We start from the raw sequence: 17070 nt of genomic DNA on the forward strand, positions 1-17070 counted from the left end.
TTCATACAAGTCATGGATTTCATCAGGCTAGCGATTTCTCTTTAGCCCCTGATTTTCCTATTCATGAAAAAGGAGAAATTAAAACTTCTTCACCTCTGTGAAAAAAGTATAAAATGCTACAGTTATTACTAGCTTCAATTTCCAAATAACTATAAGGGCCCAGGGCAAAAATTGCAATGCTTAATGCATATATCAGTTTTTGACTCACAACAATGATGCCTGTAGGCAAGTTAGAGTACAGCATAGAAGTAGCATTTGCATGAACTTGCTACCACATAGTTGTACCTGCTTTGAAATTTTTGTGTTACATTCATCTCCACTTTCTCAACATAAATGTTAAGGTACTAAATGTCTGACTAAGCTCTTAAAAAAAAAAAAAAAGAAAAAGAAAGTCTACTATAATCACAGAGTCTTGAGATTAAGCTTTGATTTGCACTGATGAGGAAGAACAGAGGGAGGGACTTTTCAACTTGCTATATCACATTTCATTTCAGGGAATTTCAACATCAGAACAAATACTGTTTGGAAAGACGAAAACAAAAGCTCTGTAGTACTTTGCTGTAGACATAACACTCCTTAACAAAATATCAAAAAATGCTAATGGTTAGATAGGGTAACTTAGCCTGCACAAACCAATCACTTTTTTAATCCTAATGTCCTAAACTGGGTTCTACATATTAAATCATGACTTAGGGAGGAAAAATAAAAAGCTATTCCTTCTGTACTGTGGAAGCTATTGTGAGAATCACAGCATTCTCCTCTTCTTAAGTTTGCATTTGCCCACTGGTTACTGTCCTGAGAAATTCCTTGTTAGCAAATGCAGAAATTAGCATACAGACCCAAGGGGTAGAAAACCTTAATTAGGAAACATTACCTCAAGAGCAAACATTCTGTCCATCATACTTCTTGATGAGGTGGCATCAGCTACAATATGAACTTCCAGACCTCTGCCAATTAATTCCAATGCTGTTTGCTGGATGCAGACGTGAGTCTACAGGGGAGAAAATGAAGGCCAAAAAAAAATAGAATAAATCATTACTGCAAAACATGAGTAGCACAATGCCAAGTTAAAGTACATAATTAATCAGGGTTCAAACATGTACTTTTCTAAGCATTACAATAATAGGGAACTCAATGTGGGTTTTAAAATGCCAACCAAGTTTGAGACAAGAGACTGTAGCTTAAAAATATCTAATTTCAAATTTTATGAGAAAGTATCAAAGAAAAAGAGCATACAAATAATTTAATCTGTAGAAGATATCTGAACTGTAAGTTCTAAGAAATATAAACTGACCTTTTTTAATTACAGAAAGCAATGATAATTTGTTGGCCAACAGATATTATCAATAAAACTGCAAGAATGGCAAGGCACGTACTTCTACTCCAAACAGCACAACACTGCGGACTCCAGGAATCTCTGCGAGTGCTGCTTCAACTTCTGGCAATACCATTGAAAATTTTGTTTTAGGAAGCACGAGTTTTGCTCCTGTTAAATCAATTTCTTGCACAGTGCTGCCAAGACCTTTGGGATACTGTTCAGTTACAATGACTGGAATTCCTAAGAGCCGTGCACCTTGGAGCTGTAAGAGGAATGGGGAGGAAAGTATTCAAAAATAAATTATTCAAGAATGGTAATACTAAAGATATTGTTATTATTTGAAACTGAATAATCAGTAAGCTAGCTATATATAATAATTTACATTTGTGATCAAAATGTACTAAAATGAAAAAGCAATCAACGAACATACCAGTCGTTGACCTACACTGATGATATCACCAAAGTATTTGATGGCAGGCCGGAATCTCTCCTGCATATCACAACAAAAAAACACAGTGCTTGAGGGTGTCAGGTTGCCCAAAGTCGTCATCTGAAAAACAAAATCATATTTTTAATGTCAGTGAGGACCTTTCCCAAAGAGCAGCAGAACAAGAAAGAGTCTGGAAAACTTCCGTCATGGCACCTGCAAGAGCACAGGGCACTTGAGCACCAAGGGACCTTGGAGCACTGTGGGACCTTGGAGCACCAAGGGGCCTGGAAGCACCATGGGACCTTGCCCATTCCTCATGCAGTGCTTCTTTGCTGTAGCTGGAGCATTATGGCCTTGCAAAATCCCATTGCTATGAGCAGGTAGCCATGGGATCTGGCCCTGTGCTCCTGACAGCCTCTCTGTGTTGATTTGATCACTGTTGAGACCAGCTGACTGGCCTTGACGAACCTCATTCCCCTCATTCAAGTACTATGGTATTTGGTCCTCTGCTCATACAGGGCATCTTTCCCAGAGCACAGTGCCATGCTGCCTGGGCCTCTGGTCCTGCAGGGGACTTTCCCATCTCTCAAGCCCCATGACTCCTGGCTCCATGGCTTTGCAGGGCTTCCTTTCCCTGTCTCAGGTGCCATGGCACCTAGCCCTCTGTCCTTGCAATTCAAGCCCCATGGGCCTTTGTCCCTGGTCTTTGAGGGCTTCCTTTCCTTCACTTGAGGACCATGGGGCCTGGCCCTACAGACCTCTTTACCCTGCTAAGGGCTATGGGGCCTGTCCCTCAGCAGCAGGTGCATGGCCCTGCAACCTAGTCTGAAATCCATGGAGTGGGGATTTGTGCTCTTGCAGGGCCTCTGCGCCCTGATTCAGGCGTCTTGAAGTCTTGGAGACCATGGGGCCCAACCCACTAGCGCTTCTTTGCCACTGCTAGGGCACAATGGCCCTGCACGGCCCCTTTTGTGTGAGCAGGTGCCAATGGACACTCTTGCTGAATGGACTTGGAGATGTCTGATGTGGCTAGGGTGACTTGATGGTGCTCTGGGAAGACCTGGCCAAGGTTGCAGTGACTGGTGGATAACACCGATGTTGAGAAGACAAACCCTTTGTGGGACAGAGTGGTAAGTGACATTGTGCTAGACAAAGACGCATGTGCTGGGGCCAGAGCACTGCCAGAGCGAGCGCTGCGGGGCGGGACGGCCCATTGTGATGGCTCCGAGCGATGCACTGTGAGAGCCTGGAGCGACGGATTGTGACTGTGTGGCCCTCGCTGCTCATATGCGGGCGCAGAGTCCCACCGCACCGGCTAGTGCCTGCACTCCAGCTGAGCGTTTACACGAGGTCTGGAGTGAGGAGCAAGGTTGGCCTTGGTGCTGGTGTCGTGCTCTGGGAGTTGCTGCAGCAGCTCTCAGTGCCCTTCCCAGAGCCATCGGAGATCCTTCCGCGGCCCTGCCTCGTTCGGGCCGTCGGGAGACCCAGGAGGAGCGCTCGCAGCAGCAGAGGTGAGTGCTACGGAGACATCTCTCCCTGGGCAGCTGGAAGGGTTTCCTCCTTGAGGGGCCTGCACAACTCTTCCAGCCGGCCCCGGCTCAGCCGATGACCATGGCCTCTTCTCTGCCTTTTGCAGCGTGACAGCTGCTGCTGCAGTGCCGGTGAGAGGGAGCGGCTCGTCATCGCCAGTTCTCCCCAGCTCACCTCAGCAGGCGGAGAGCATGGCCACAGTGCTGGACACCCGCTGTCCCATCTGTCTGGACAGCTGGCTGAACCCCAGCTATGTGATGCCATGCCTCCACCGCTTCTGCTTTGCCTGCATCCGGCAGTGGGCTGAGAGCAAGCCCGAGTGCCCCCTGTGCAAGCAGAGGGTGCGCTCCATTGTACATTCAGTGACGGCAGACAACGGCTTTGAGGAGCTTGTCACTACACCGCCTGCAGGGACATCAGTCATGGCCCAGCAGCCAGGGAGAGCACCTGGACACCATGCCTTCCGACCACAGGCAGCTGGACCAGTGCAAAGGGATCCTGTGGGCAGCCTCCAACCCCATATCTGGGCGTCCCTCTTCCGACGGCATCCAGCTATGCTCCAGCCCCTGCTGCCCTGGCTGCGCCAGGAGCTGGGGCAGCTCTTTCGGAATGACAGAAGGGCAGCCTCTGCAGCGCAACGCCATGTCATCTCCAGACTGCGCTTCTTTGGCCTGAATGAGGCAGCTCTGACGGTGCTACTACGTCCATCCCTGGGAAGACACACTGCCGGCTTCGTGCAGCGGCTCATTGCCACTGCCGTGCAGCGGTGCAGCGGGGAGGCCCAAAACCTGCTGGGTCGGGGGGCCTCCCGTGCTGCCGGAGGACAGGAGGGCAGCCGTGCAGCAGTCCCCAGCCACACTGCCACCTCAGCGGGGACACCGGCTCCCGGACCGGAGCCCTCCCAGGGAACCAATGCAGAAGAGCTCCCCAGAACCTCAACCGCTGCCCTCCGTGAGGGGCCCAGCAGCCCCCCACCCGTCCCAGTTCCCGACCCTGGTGATCAGCAAGTGCCCCAGCAGGAACCACAGGAGGCTGAGGCCGGTCCCTCCGCTGCCGGCCAGGGCAGGGACCAGCCACGCAGGGGACCCTGGAGAGCTGCGAAGAGGAGGGCTCCCACTTGCCAGGACTCTGCCCCACCCGCAAAGAGGCCACCCTGCTGGCGACACTAGGACAGTGCCCCAGGAGCTGGCCAAGCTGGGGCTGGGCCAGCAGATGGGGCGCACGCTGGCAACCGGGAGGGACCACAAGGCTCACAGCAGTCTGAAGCTATTGGACAAAAGAAATAAAGCTACGAAAGCTATCAAAAAAGTCTCCGTATTGCTAACAACACGGTTGGCATTGCTGTCCCCAGCCCTGCTGCCATCTCCTCCTCTTCCTACTGCTGTGCCCACCGCTTCCTCACAGGGCTGCTGGGCCTGAAGGCCGATGGGGTCGGTCTGGTGGGATTGGGGCGCGGCGATGCCGCCCTTTGCCAGGAGGGCTGGGGTGTTCGTCTCAGCGCTTCCTTCCCCACGTGCCCGGCACCACTGCTGTGCTCCCCCTGAAAGCGCGTGCTGCCCAGCTGCAGGCCTGCAGCTCTGCAGCTGCTCCCAGGGAGAGGCTTCCAGCCTGGGGTGCCCAGGGCCAGCCCGTGCCCATCGCCATCGCCCCATCGCCCCAGGCCTGGCCTCCTGCTCTCCGCCACCTCTGGCCCCGGGGCTCGAGGCTCTGCCCTCCCGCCAGCCTGCCCCGCTGGCTGCGGCCTGGCGATGATGCCGTCGAGATAGCTCCTTCTGCACAGAGTGCGCCTTGGTGCTGCTGCTCTCTGTAGAAAGCTGGGGTTGTGCCCTGCCAAGACAGGAACCCCAAGCAGTTCAACAAGGGGGAGGACAAAGGCAGGCACGTGCTGGGGGCTGCCCAGCTCGAAAACAGCTTTGCCAAAGACTTGGGGGTCCTGGCGTACACCAAATCGTATGAAAGTCAGTAATGAGCCCTTGCGACAAAGGTGTCCAATTGTACCCTGGGCTGCATTAGGAATGTTGCCAGGAGGACAAGAGAAATGATCCCTCCCCTGTCCTCAGCACTGCTAGCTACACCTCACCAGTGTGTCCAGTTTGGGGCTCCCCTGTTAAGAGAGATGTGGGCACACTGAAGAGAGTCCAACGCATGGCCACAAAGAAGAAAGAACTGAAGCATCTCTCTTCTGAGGAAAGGCCAAGACAGCTGGGACTGCTCAGCCTGGAGAAGAGGAAACTTTTATGAAGATCTTATCGATGTCTATAAATACCTGAAGGGGGTACAAAGTGAATGGAACCAGGCTCTCTTCAGTGGTGCTCGGTAACAGGACAAGAAACAATGGGCACAAACTGAAACATGTGAGGTTCCCTCTGAACATCAACAAACTCTTGTTTCCTGTGATGTTGCCCTGACAGGTGGTGCTGTCTCCCTCCTTGGAGATACTCAAAAGCTGTCTGGACGTGGTCCTGGTTGCGCAGGACTGTGGCCCTGAGTGACAAGACGGATTGGACCAGACTACCTCCAGAGGTCCCTGCCCCCCTCAGCCATCCTGTGATTCTGCGATGCAGGTGACGTCTTGCACGGCTGTCCATTTCCCCCACCCTCCCAGACAAACACGATCTCCATCCATGACTGCCCCAAGGCAGAGCACTGGCGAATGGGGCAGGCAGGCTGGTGCTAAGAAAAGAATGGTCAGCTTGGCTGCAGGCCTCCAAGAGCCTCAAGAGTTCAGCTTCCACCAAGTGAAGGTCTCTCCAGGTGCGTTCACATGGGCAGACCAGGTCGTCCTCCATGTCTTTCAGATGCTGCTTGCTACTGGCATTCGCAAAACTGGAGGCACAAGGGACACCCAGCACACAAAGACAGGCAGAGGGAACTGGCTCTGCGCATCTGGGGGAGGAAGCAGCTCGTGGCTCTTGGTAGCTGCTGTTGCACAGTAAAGGAGATAGATGAGGGAGGCATGTCCTGTTGTCTGCACTCTCCCAGAAAGAAACCTTCCTTAAGGACCCCTTAAAGGGGCCCTGCATGGCCCCTTTTGTGTGAGCAGGTGGCTATGGGGCCTGCTTTGGCTGCCATGGGGCCTGGCTCCTGCACTCACAAGACACCAGAATGAGCACCAGGAAGCCCAGCAAGAGCCACTGGCCAGCCCCCATGGTGCTCAGCCCAGGGAATGCGGCATGGGGAGAGGCCCCACAGCTGCCAGCTCAGGGCTGAGAGGCACTGCAAGAGTAGTGGGAGACGATCACGCTGTTGCCCTCCAGTACGGGTATTCTGCCCACTCTTCTGGATCCAGCCATGGCACTGGCACTTCTTCCCCACTTGGATGAGATCCTCTTGAGCAAGTGGGTACCCTCACACCCCAGCACCCCTCACCACCACCACCACCACCACCTCCTCTTTGTGTGCTCTCTGCAGGACTTTTCCCAGCACAGCTCCACCCTGCTGCAAGTGAGCCCTGCAAAACAGGCAACACATCTTCTCCATGCTCACCAGAGCTCCCCACCCTCTTCTGACACACAGCTCCATACCACTTCTCCAGCCAATCCAGCCAAGCAAAGAAAGAGGAGGGACAGCAGGTCACTGCTGGTTTTGGCACCAAGAGCTGCTGGAGGGTCCTACACTGAGACCCAGGTACCAATGTCAGAGCCACATCTGACCCTGCATGCCCCAGATGCACAGCAGGAACCTGGGGAAAAGCTGAGCTGGGTGAAGCTCCGCAGCCAATGGAGCCTCTGAAACGGTTACTTCTGGAATTTCTTGCGTATTTGGAAACCTTTGCTGGATTTCACACTGGCAGTGCTGTATCTTCCTGGACTTCCCCATGAGTCCCTCCATGGGCTTGTGACACTTGTGCCCTGGGTTGGGCCCACGCAGGTTTCAAAAACCTCCAAGCTCTGGGATGCCAACACCTTGCTGGAACAACCCACCGTGGTGTTTTGTGAGCCTCACAGAACTTTTTGTTATTTCCTTATCTCCAGCCTGAACCTCTCCAGTCCCTGCTGATGCCGCTTGCCTCTGCTCCTGCCGCCAGGCACTGCTGGGAAGAGCCTGTCCCCATCCCTGTCATCCCCTCCCACAGGCACCAGGCTGTAAGCTGCACCTAAGCCTTCTCTGGTCCATGCTGAGCCAGCCCCGGCCCCACACACCCTCCTCACGGGGCGGGTGCTCCAGTCCCACCGCATCAGTGGCCTCTTCTGAACTCCTCCGGCTTGTTGATGTCTCTCCCGCCCAGGACCCCAAGGAGGATGGGTGCTAAGCAGAGCAGATCATCCCTGCTCCCCCCAGAGAGGGGTGAAAGACAGGAGAAAACCCCTGAGAGCAAGTCAAGGGCTGCCTTTGGCTTGGCATGGGAAGAACCATGGCAACCCAGAAAGGGTTTGGATGCCCCATCTCTGCAGGTGTTCAAAGCCAGGCTGGACAGGGCCCTGGCAAACATGATCTAGTGGGTGGCATCCCTGCCTATGGCAGGGGGGTTGAAACTAGATGATATTTAGATATTAGATGAAACCTTCCTTAATGACCAATGCTGGGTAGAAAAGCTGTCAAGAAAAAAAAAAAAAAAGAGAGAGAAGAGAGCTGAAGTCCTCCTGGTGTTTGCTTGTGCTACAAATCCATGGCCCCCCAAGCAGGTGATGCTGCAGGACACGAAGCCCCACATGGCCAAGCGCCCTGAATGGAGCACCACAGGGCCTGGCCAATTGCAGTTGCAGGGCTTCCTTCCCTTCATTTGATGTTCATGGGTCTTGGCCTAATGGACTTGTAAAGGGCATCTTTATGCTGCTTTAAGTGTCACTGAGACTGGCCACTTGGGCTTGTGGGAATTCTGTTCCCTCCCAGAGTCAACTGCCATGCATGCTCACGGGCAATAGCCTGCAGGGTCTGTAAGTCCTGCTCGAAGCAAAGTGGAGTCCTTGCCCTCCACTCTCACAGGACCTCCTTCTTCTCCCTGCCAGATCAGCAACCATGGGATGGGGCCTGGCCTTCTGCTCTTGCACAGTCTACCTTGATTTGAGCATCCTGGGTCTTGGCCCTCCACTTTTCAGGGGTAAGACTTATGCTACTTCAAGTTTTCAAGTTAGATTCAAGTTACTTTGAGCCAAAATATAAGGAAAAAGGTTTCACAAGTCTGATTTTGTTATGTTTCTGAAACAAAATGAATGGCAGTAATACTGAGCAGCAGTACAGTACAGCCACAAATAGGGAATCAGGATTTTATCAGGTGGGAGACATAAGTCACTTTAAATGTACATGGAAACTTCTGAGCTCTAAAATGGGACAAAGGAGCACACTACTTATAGTACTGTTAAAAAAAACTATCAATGAAATTACATTTCTAAAATTTATATTTGTATCTCCAGCTCTTAAAACTGACACAAAATCAGAATAAGTTAAAGACCTTCACTTTATACATGATTTAAATAGTGCACATACACACAGCTTCATTGCGTAGTCAGTTTCTTTTGTCTATGAGATCTTGTAGCACAAAGCTGATGAAAGTTCAAAGGCTAAAATGAAAGCAGAGAAGCTTGTCTGCATTACTACCAGAAACTGAACTGAATGCATATTAATGATGAAAATAATCTCCCAGAGTTTCCCCTGAGGACGCCAGAGTGTAGTGGAAGGAGGGTTAAGAAAAAAAAAAAAAAAAAGAAATCATAGATAGCATTTTCACACAGTTTGAAAGAGTACTTTTTATTTGAATGAGATTGCTTGCATTACCTGCGGAAGCAAAAGATAAGGTTCCAGCTACAGACTACAGGAAAAGAAAGGAACTACACACTATTCTTAGTTACAAGGCAACTGAAGAGAAATTACTTCCATTCAAAAGCTTTTCCGCAGACTGATAAATCAAATTGAATAAACTCCTCCTGGCAAGCACCCATTAATTTTCTACACTTCATTTTCTGCAAACTGAGGTTGCGGTACTTTAAACTGAACTAAAATTACAAAAATCAGTAAAATATTTTATTTTGGAATAACAGGGAATCAGGAAGCCTTACATATTAGTCCCAAATTTTTCACTGATTTATCTCACGTCTCTTAAGTCAGTTTTGATCTCGATTTCCAAGACTAAAAAAAAAAAGTACAGCAGCAGCCATGCTTACACATATGAAATGGCCTGTTCAAATTACTGTGAAAAGTACTTGTGTGTTGTACTGTAAACAGCAAATTCCCACACCTCTCAGATTCAGTATGCCACTACTCTCAAAATGTCAAATGTCTGTAACTGTCATTCCTCTAACTCTTATCCACGAAATGGCAACGCTATTACCACAAGCGGTTATCAACACAAATTCAGTAGTAACTGCAGAGCAGATGCCCTAACACCAGACCCACAGATGCCATGGGAAGATGGAAACGCATCACAAAAGACATCAGGGAAATCTTTTTTCACCAGGAGGGCATAGCAGCACATAAACAGGTTACTGCAGGTGGTAGGATCATGGATGTTTTCAGCAGTCAGTAAGGCAAAATAATAGCTGATTTGGTCAAGTGCTGGCTTTGCACATGAGTTAGGCAAAATCTCATGTGAAAATCCAGAAAATCTCTCCCAAATTCTTCTGCAATTCTACACCATGTAGTAAATGAGGCCTGGGACCAAGAATGTTTGAAAATAGAAGTAAATATTGAGTAACTGTCTCGTTCTTGAACACTGTACCTTTACATACTTGCACAATACAGAAGTCACTTTGCGGCAAGTACTAAAGTACAACTGAACACAGTGAGCGCCTCTTGTAACCCACTCTAACTCTGGCCCTTACTAGCAAGGGACTATTCAACCGTGACATTTAGCTTCCCTACTGCTCAGCAGAGTAACTGGAATTGAAAATGCTTATCAGTGTGTCTCCTACTCCAAAAACGTACCATTTTGTCTCAGCATTTATACGACAAGCAACGATCATTATTTTCTCCTATAAATCTATTCACCACTTCAAAAATTTTAAGATCACTTTCAACTAGGCAAATCATCATGGGATTTTAGACTGATCTACATGGAGTTAATCTGCTGCCTTACCAAACACCTTCCTATGCCAGGGCAATAGATGGCACTAGCTTCCTCAGCAGGTGAACAAAAATAAGTATAAAAGAAAAGTCAGAAAGAAGTTGAAGAGTCTATCCTTATGGAAGGATCAACTACACCAAAATTTTCTTTGCAAAGACCTACCTGGTCTGACACATGTAAACAAACAAACAAACAAAAGTGATACACAATTTATATAACTCCTACATAATCCATCCCACAGCTCTATCTTTACCTTCCATCTTTTTCCCTCACCAAGTGGCACTTGTTGCCGCTCAAGAGCATTATTTCCAGTTCTGTCCATGGTGGATTTGAAAAAACAACTGCATTACCTTCCTCCTTCATATGTACAGTTATGTACAAACATCTATTACCACATCTCAAGACTCAGATCAGGTCTCAGTTTAGTTGTTTTTTTTCCCCGTACTCCAAAATGTATCTAATGTTTTCAGTCTTTTCTCCTACTACTGTAAGAATTTTCATTGCTCTCCTTGAGGGCCTTTTCCAGCTACAGTCTACAGTGAGGCCACCAACACTACTGTAACAGTAGTACTTCTCAGCCCACACTACTTTTCAGTATCAGTAAAGCCTCTGAGAAAATGGATCAATTCACAGGTCTTGTAGGCTCCATTCAGCTTATATTTTCCACTATTCTATTTGCCTTTTATTTTTTTTTGTGATTGATGATACTTTGACTCCTGAGGTCCGTTTTAACCGCTAAATCATTACCTGAACCCTCCCTTATCTTTTATTTGCATAGTTGATTATTTCTACCTTAGTGCAGTACTTTATTCTTTCCCCTTTGAACTGCATTGTATTTCACCTTGTTTCTCCAACTTTTCAGAAAAATGCAGATTTCTATTCTATTTCTCTCAGATGCTTGCATTTCCTCAAGAACAGTATTCATCCAGAGTTACAGTAGTGACTTGCATGCCTATTTCCAAACAGCCGACTCAGAACAGATTTTATTCTGCCCCATTCATTATTTGTCCCATTTGACAGTAAAGCAATGAAGATAACTGACTGCCTTTCCAGCCAGGGAGTGTCCTTGTCCCAGATTCCCACTAAATCCCGTATGTTTATGACAAGCATTACATGGAGCAGAAGCAAAAGCCTTTTGCTTTTGCTTTCCTTTATTATCAATTTGGTTTAATATGATTTAACTTCTGTACTTCAGTTTAATATCAGGGACATTAAAACAAAGTTGTGTTGACAGTATATATTTGCTACATAAAAACTTTTACAAAATCTAACACAATTCTTATATTCATTCTCATATTTATTTTCTACTAATTTCTATTTTCTATTAACTTGCAATCTGCAACAATCTATGCAACATGTGGCAGAACAAGAAATGGGAAGAAGTAGATGGTGAGATCAAAACCAATACTTGCTTGTTTTCCTCAGAAGAAGAGATTTGAAAAGACAAAGAGCATCAAGAAGTAGAAAGGCAGGCTGGACAAGCCAAGAATGGTATTCCACTGCAGCCACACATTCTCTGTCAAAATCCACCCCAAGCAGGAATCTGCTCAACTACAATACCATTAAACAGCATTTTTATTTTTTTTTTTTTATTTTTTTTTTGCATCAGCTGAAGTTCCCCTAAGCTGTATGCAAGATTTTGCATTTGTTTTGTTTCACTCCTCCTAGTTAAGTTATCAGGACTTTCTTCCTTCCAGCTGGAAGTTATCCACAGTAAAACAAGAATAGGTATGTCAGATGGCAACGTAACCTGATGCAGTTCTTTTACCCAGCTAGAGAAGTCATCTCTAGGACCTTATCCAGACCAGAATTTAAAGCTATGTTGCCAGGAGTTACACACAGCTTTAAATCCTACTCTAGAAAACGCCCAGGTGAGAAAGGGCAGGTGTTCTTTCACATCTATTTCATCTCTGCTGATCATTATTAATCATACAAAGTGTGACTGTGATGAAGGACTGTAATTACAGAATCAACTTGACAAAAATATTCATGTATACTAGCTCTTTATCTGTACTTTCCCTATCAAACTTCAGGGAACCATTACACAAAAAATGCAATTTTCCCCCAGCATTTGTTATGGATGAGAACTGAAGCAGAGAGTGTCCCATGTAACATCACTTATAAATGTCTTGCCAAGGTTATGTGCTAGTAGGGCAGAACAGAGGACCTTGCAGATATGGTATTTCAAAAATTGCATAGAAAGACAATGAAAAGAAATTGAGTATCATATTTTCTGATCCTTTGTTTTTAAAAGGAAATCTGTAAGATTCAGTTTTACTTTGTTGTTTATCTTTCAGAGAAAGATAAACAAACTGAAAACAAACTGAAGAAATTCATCTGCATGTAGTTCAATGGAAAAATTAGTTGCAAGTATCTCAGTTTGGGATTATATTTATTTTATGTTAAGCTGAAGTGCATTCTTTTACACGCAATTCAATACTTAAAAGTAAAGATTTATCTAGATAAGCACATCACGTCCATATAATTAAGATAGTATGAAATTATTGATAAAAATCTGAAGTGATCAAAATGCCTGCTGTGGATTAATGATGCACAAACAAAAGTGTCTCAATTAGAAGAAACTTTTCTTTTTTTTTTTTTTAGCTCCTCAGTTCCAAATGTTCCTTTCTTCCATCTCAAAATACTGTTTCTTAATTGCAGTAGTAACAGAATTTAAAACTGCACTATTAAAAGTTTAAAGTAAAAATAATTCCTCTCACCTGACTCACATACTGTAATCTGTAGTTTGATCAGGATTTTCCTGGTCTTCAGAAAACGTACTTAGGCTCCTGAGTTAGGGTTCCTTCTATTTCCAGAGCATCTGAATGCTAGACAGATGTACTAAATATATATAAATACATTTGTGTATAAATTGCTTTATTTTTATTTACTTTGCATCTCAGCAATAATTAAACATCATTCTCCAAGCTTTTCCACACAAGAAAAGATATGCATGAGATGTCAACATATCTTTCAAAGAGCTTAGAGCAGAGGCCCTTATCTTTCAAAGAGCTTAAAGCAGAGGCCCTTAACGCTCTTACTGCAATAATAATCTTACCCTTTTACCTACAGCATCTTAAGGTTACCAGTTTATAGATGTAGAACAAGTATTACCAATGAGAAGTCACCTTGAAGTTATGACAGCAACAGTGAACTCCTCTATTACATCACTATAATGAGCATAGCTGTTTTCTCTTCTGATATTTCCAGTGTTTTTCCTTACTGCTCTTCTCTCTCCAAAGAAGGTTACAACATTTACAGCAAAAACAATAGTTCTAGCACTACTATTCAGATATATTTACAGTTAGAAAAGGTTAATGCAGTCCTGCACTTTTCCCCAAAGACTATAACTATTATTCTGTTAAATGTTTTAAAACATGTACATTCCATGAAAAGTAACCATCTCCCTTCTGTTAGTCCGTCAAGGTGTAAGCGAATACCCTCCTCACCAGTTGGAAGAGGTCAGAGAAGAAGTTCCTTTTTGTTGCAAGTGTATGGTTGAGAAGTTTTTAAGACTAGTAGCCAAGCTGAACAGCTGGCTCTGTTGTAACCTCTCCACTCTCCACAACAGTAGATGGAAATTAGAAGTTCAAGTGAGAGTTTTGTGGCAGTACAGCTAAAGAGAACAAATGTAGCTATAAGAGGACCGTACAAAGGCACAGATATGACTGGAGAAGAAACATCCAATAAAAACATCCCTGTACAGATCAAGTCTTATATTGAACTGTGCGGAGTGGCTTTCAGAGGGGAGCATATGGTGATTTCTCAGCGAGATTACTACCTCCCTCAACTGCAGAGACAGGAAATTGAAATAGTCCAGTCAAACATCATTCAGTGCTGGTATTTCTTGAGATATTGCAACAAAACATATCTTTTCACAACAGGTCTGCATAGAAAAGGAATCATTACAGATAGGGACACAACCATACTAGGAGTTAAAAAAACATTATAAAATGCATGTGCGCATTTAGTTATAAAACACCCCCACAAAAATACTGAAATTAATATCTAGAAATATGGATTCTAGTATCTATGAGTCTTAATTTTAAAGCAAATGTCTTTCTGAAAAAGCAAATCAACTCACATTAGTGAGTAAAGGGTATCCCCCTTGAAAGACATGCTCCAAATGGTATTTTTTACTGACTATGCTAATTGCAGAGTTGCCAAATCTGTGTTACATATAGCTGCTGAAAAACATCATAAAAATAAAGGCAAACAATAGTGGCACTGTATGAATCAACACAGGGAAAGAAAGTATAATCTTCTCATCTCTAAATCTCGTGCATCCTGCAGAACCTAAAGTCTTTAAAAGCACAGCTGTGTCTGCATCAGACCAAATGTTCTCAAAACAAGTGATCTGTGAGCACCTGCTGGTGGCTTAAGGAGAGCTGACTGACATCACTGATGTCTCCATCTCATTCTCAGCTGCTAAAGCACATCACAGAGGTGACTAAAATAATATTAAAGTACTATCCTTTTCATATCAACAGTTGGTATTATCAGAATTGTAACAGTACCAGTGAAAACAGCTAATCAGTTAGACATTGTATTTACACTGTGGCTCATCCTGAATCCTTGAAGTCAAGTTAAAGCTGCGTAGTTGTCTGCACTCCGGGAATGACGTATTCTTCCATGTCCCAATACTGACCTTTTACACTGTGGTGTATGTACTGCCACAAATGCTTGGGTTGCATTTATAGTTTCAGTACAGACAGCCATCTGCAAAAGGGTCTCTGCAGAGCGATGACCTGCATACAGAAGAAACAAAATTCTGACCTGTACTGCTGCTCTTACAGCCTCAGATTACACAAGGTGTTTTTGAAATCCTTACTTGACTTAACACCACTCGTACCGACTCTTTGCAAGTTAGGGAGACTGTCCTTTGCAGTTTCTATGGCTGGACTCCCATCCATTCCATCTCCAACACAGGAAGAAGGAAGGCTTTAAGGTAAATATGATGAATGACAAACAGTAAAATGAATAATGAATGACCAAACAAGTTTTTAAATGAGTTAGGTTCTTACTTTTATTTCCATACACAGGGTTAAGGAAAGGAAAAAGGATTTCAAAGACATCCCTGATATACAGTCTAAGCAAACAGGCCACCTTGAGAGTTTACCAGTTCAAGACACTATGATTAAGCAGAGTTTACAAACACTGTGAATTAGACTGTTTCTGGAAACAGAGCAAAGACTAGCAATGCTTCAGTGTTTATGACATCATTTTTTCAACTTACTTGTAATTTTGGCTTGCCAAACTAATACTGCTTCGTTACAAATTAGGAAGAATGCTCTGAATAAAAACTACTTTATTTGTAAAAAGGTTGAATCCTTTAACATTGGAAAAAGGAAAAAAGCAATTTTGCTTCGAGTGGCACTACTACACCATGACTGGCACAAATCTCTAGTATGCATAAAGACATCTTACTATGAAACACACGTACTGTATCTGTCTGGCAGTCTGGTCTCCTGGTTTATGGCCACAAAACTCGTGAGTTATGAACCTGTAAATTATGAAGAGCTCTTTAGGCAAGAAAGGATACAGAAATCCTAGGGCTGCAAAACCAAGCTCTGGGAATAGCAACCTTTGAGTTTCCACCTAATAACATTATCGCTACTCAAAGCCGGGCAACTCCAGCTGCCTGTTTTAAAGGAGAAGTGTTTATTATCCCAACCACCGCTCCGCTTCCCTCCCGACGGGTGAAACAAGTTCTCACTCGCCGCACACACGTGGCTGGAGCTCAGACGCCTCCTCAGCCGAGCAAGATTAAAGTTTCCACGCGGAAACGCCGCGGGGCCGACCGCCCGGGCGGCTCCCTCGGGGCTGTCCCCGGCCCCGTGCTCCCCGGGCACCAACAGCCGCCGCGCCGAGAGCTGGGGCACCCGGACGGCTGTGCTGTGCCGTGCCCGGCTGTGCCGTGCCGTGCCGTGCCCCCGGCAGCGCTCCCTCAGCTCCCCGCCGCTCCTCCGCGTCCCCCCCGGCGCCGTCGCGGCCGCCCCCCGGCCCCGGTCCGCAGGGGGCCCTGGGGAGGTTCCCCGTGGCCGGGGGGCGGCGGCAGGACGGGCCAGTCCGCCCACACCTGTGGCAGGTCTCACCTGGATTTGCAGCGGCACCAGGCGCACCTTGCAGCGCTCGCTGACCAGGAAGCCCTTGGGCAGGTCTATGTACTGGCTCCACTCCTCGGCGAAGAGCTGCACCACGAACTTGCGGTGCATGTCGATCTGGTCCCCGTAGAGGCTGAGGAACTTCTGGATCAGCAGCTCGTAGCCGGCGCCATGCGGCACGGTGGAGGGCCTTGCGAAGACGGAGAAGCAGAACAGGACGGGCACGGAGCCTCCGCCCGCCGCCGGGCAGCCCCCGCCCGGAGGACCAGCTGCCTCCGCCGCCGCCATCTTCAGGGGCAACCGAGCCAGCTCGCTGCGGCCCGCTCCTCCTCCTCCTCCTCCTGCTGCCGCCTCCTCCCCTCGGCCAGGCGGGCGGTGCCGGCGGCCCCCAATCCCGGCTGCGGCTCCTCCTCCCCGCCGTGGGGCCCAGCCCGGCTCCGCCGGCCCCTGAGGCAAGGCGCGCCGGTGGGGGCGACTGTGCCGGGCGGGAAGGGACTGTGGGGCTGCTGTGTGGGGCCGCCCTTTTCCTCCGCCTCGCAGCGGGCAGGGACCTGTTGCTGAAGGCCGGGAACGGGTCGGCTCCCTCGGGCTGCCCTCGCCCACCCGTGGCAAGCGGTGGCTGGGTGCGGCACGGCGTGGTGCTGGCAGGCAGGTGGCTCCGGAGCGTCCCACCTGCTCCATGCTGGGC

General features: G+C 47.3%; 1 protein-coding gene across 1 annotated transcript; it reads right to left on the reverse strand.

The window, feature by feature from the left end:
- Positions 1-840: 840 nt before the first annotated feature.
- ISOC1 (isochorismatase domain containing 1) lies at positions 841-16753 on the reverse strand. Its single transcript, XM_040543751.1, has 4 exons — positions 16374-16753; positions 1749-1868; positions 1377-1580; positions 841-991 (listed from the first exon to the last, which is right to left on the reverse strand). The coding sequence occupies exons 1-4, from the start codon at positions 16668-16670 to the stop codon at positions 857-859; spliced, it is 756 nt and encodes a 251-aa protein (XP_040399685.1). The 5' UTR covers positions 16671-16753; the 3' UTR covers positions 841-856.
- Between the last annotated feature and the right edge of the window lie 317 nt (positions 16754-17070).

Source organism: Cygnus olor, unplaced genomic scaffold (assembly GCF_009769625.2).
Source record: "Cygnus olor isolate bCygOlo1 unplaced genomic scaffold, bCygOlo1.pri.v2 scaffold_189_ctg1, whole genome shotgun sequence".
Taxonomy (NCBI): Eukaryota; Metazoa; Chordata; class Aves; order Anseriformes; family Anatidae; genus Cygnus; species Cygnus olor.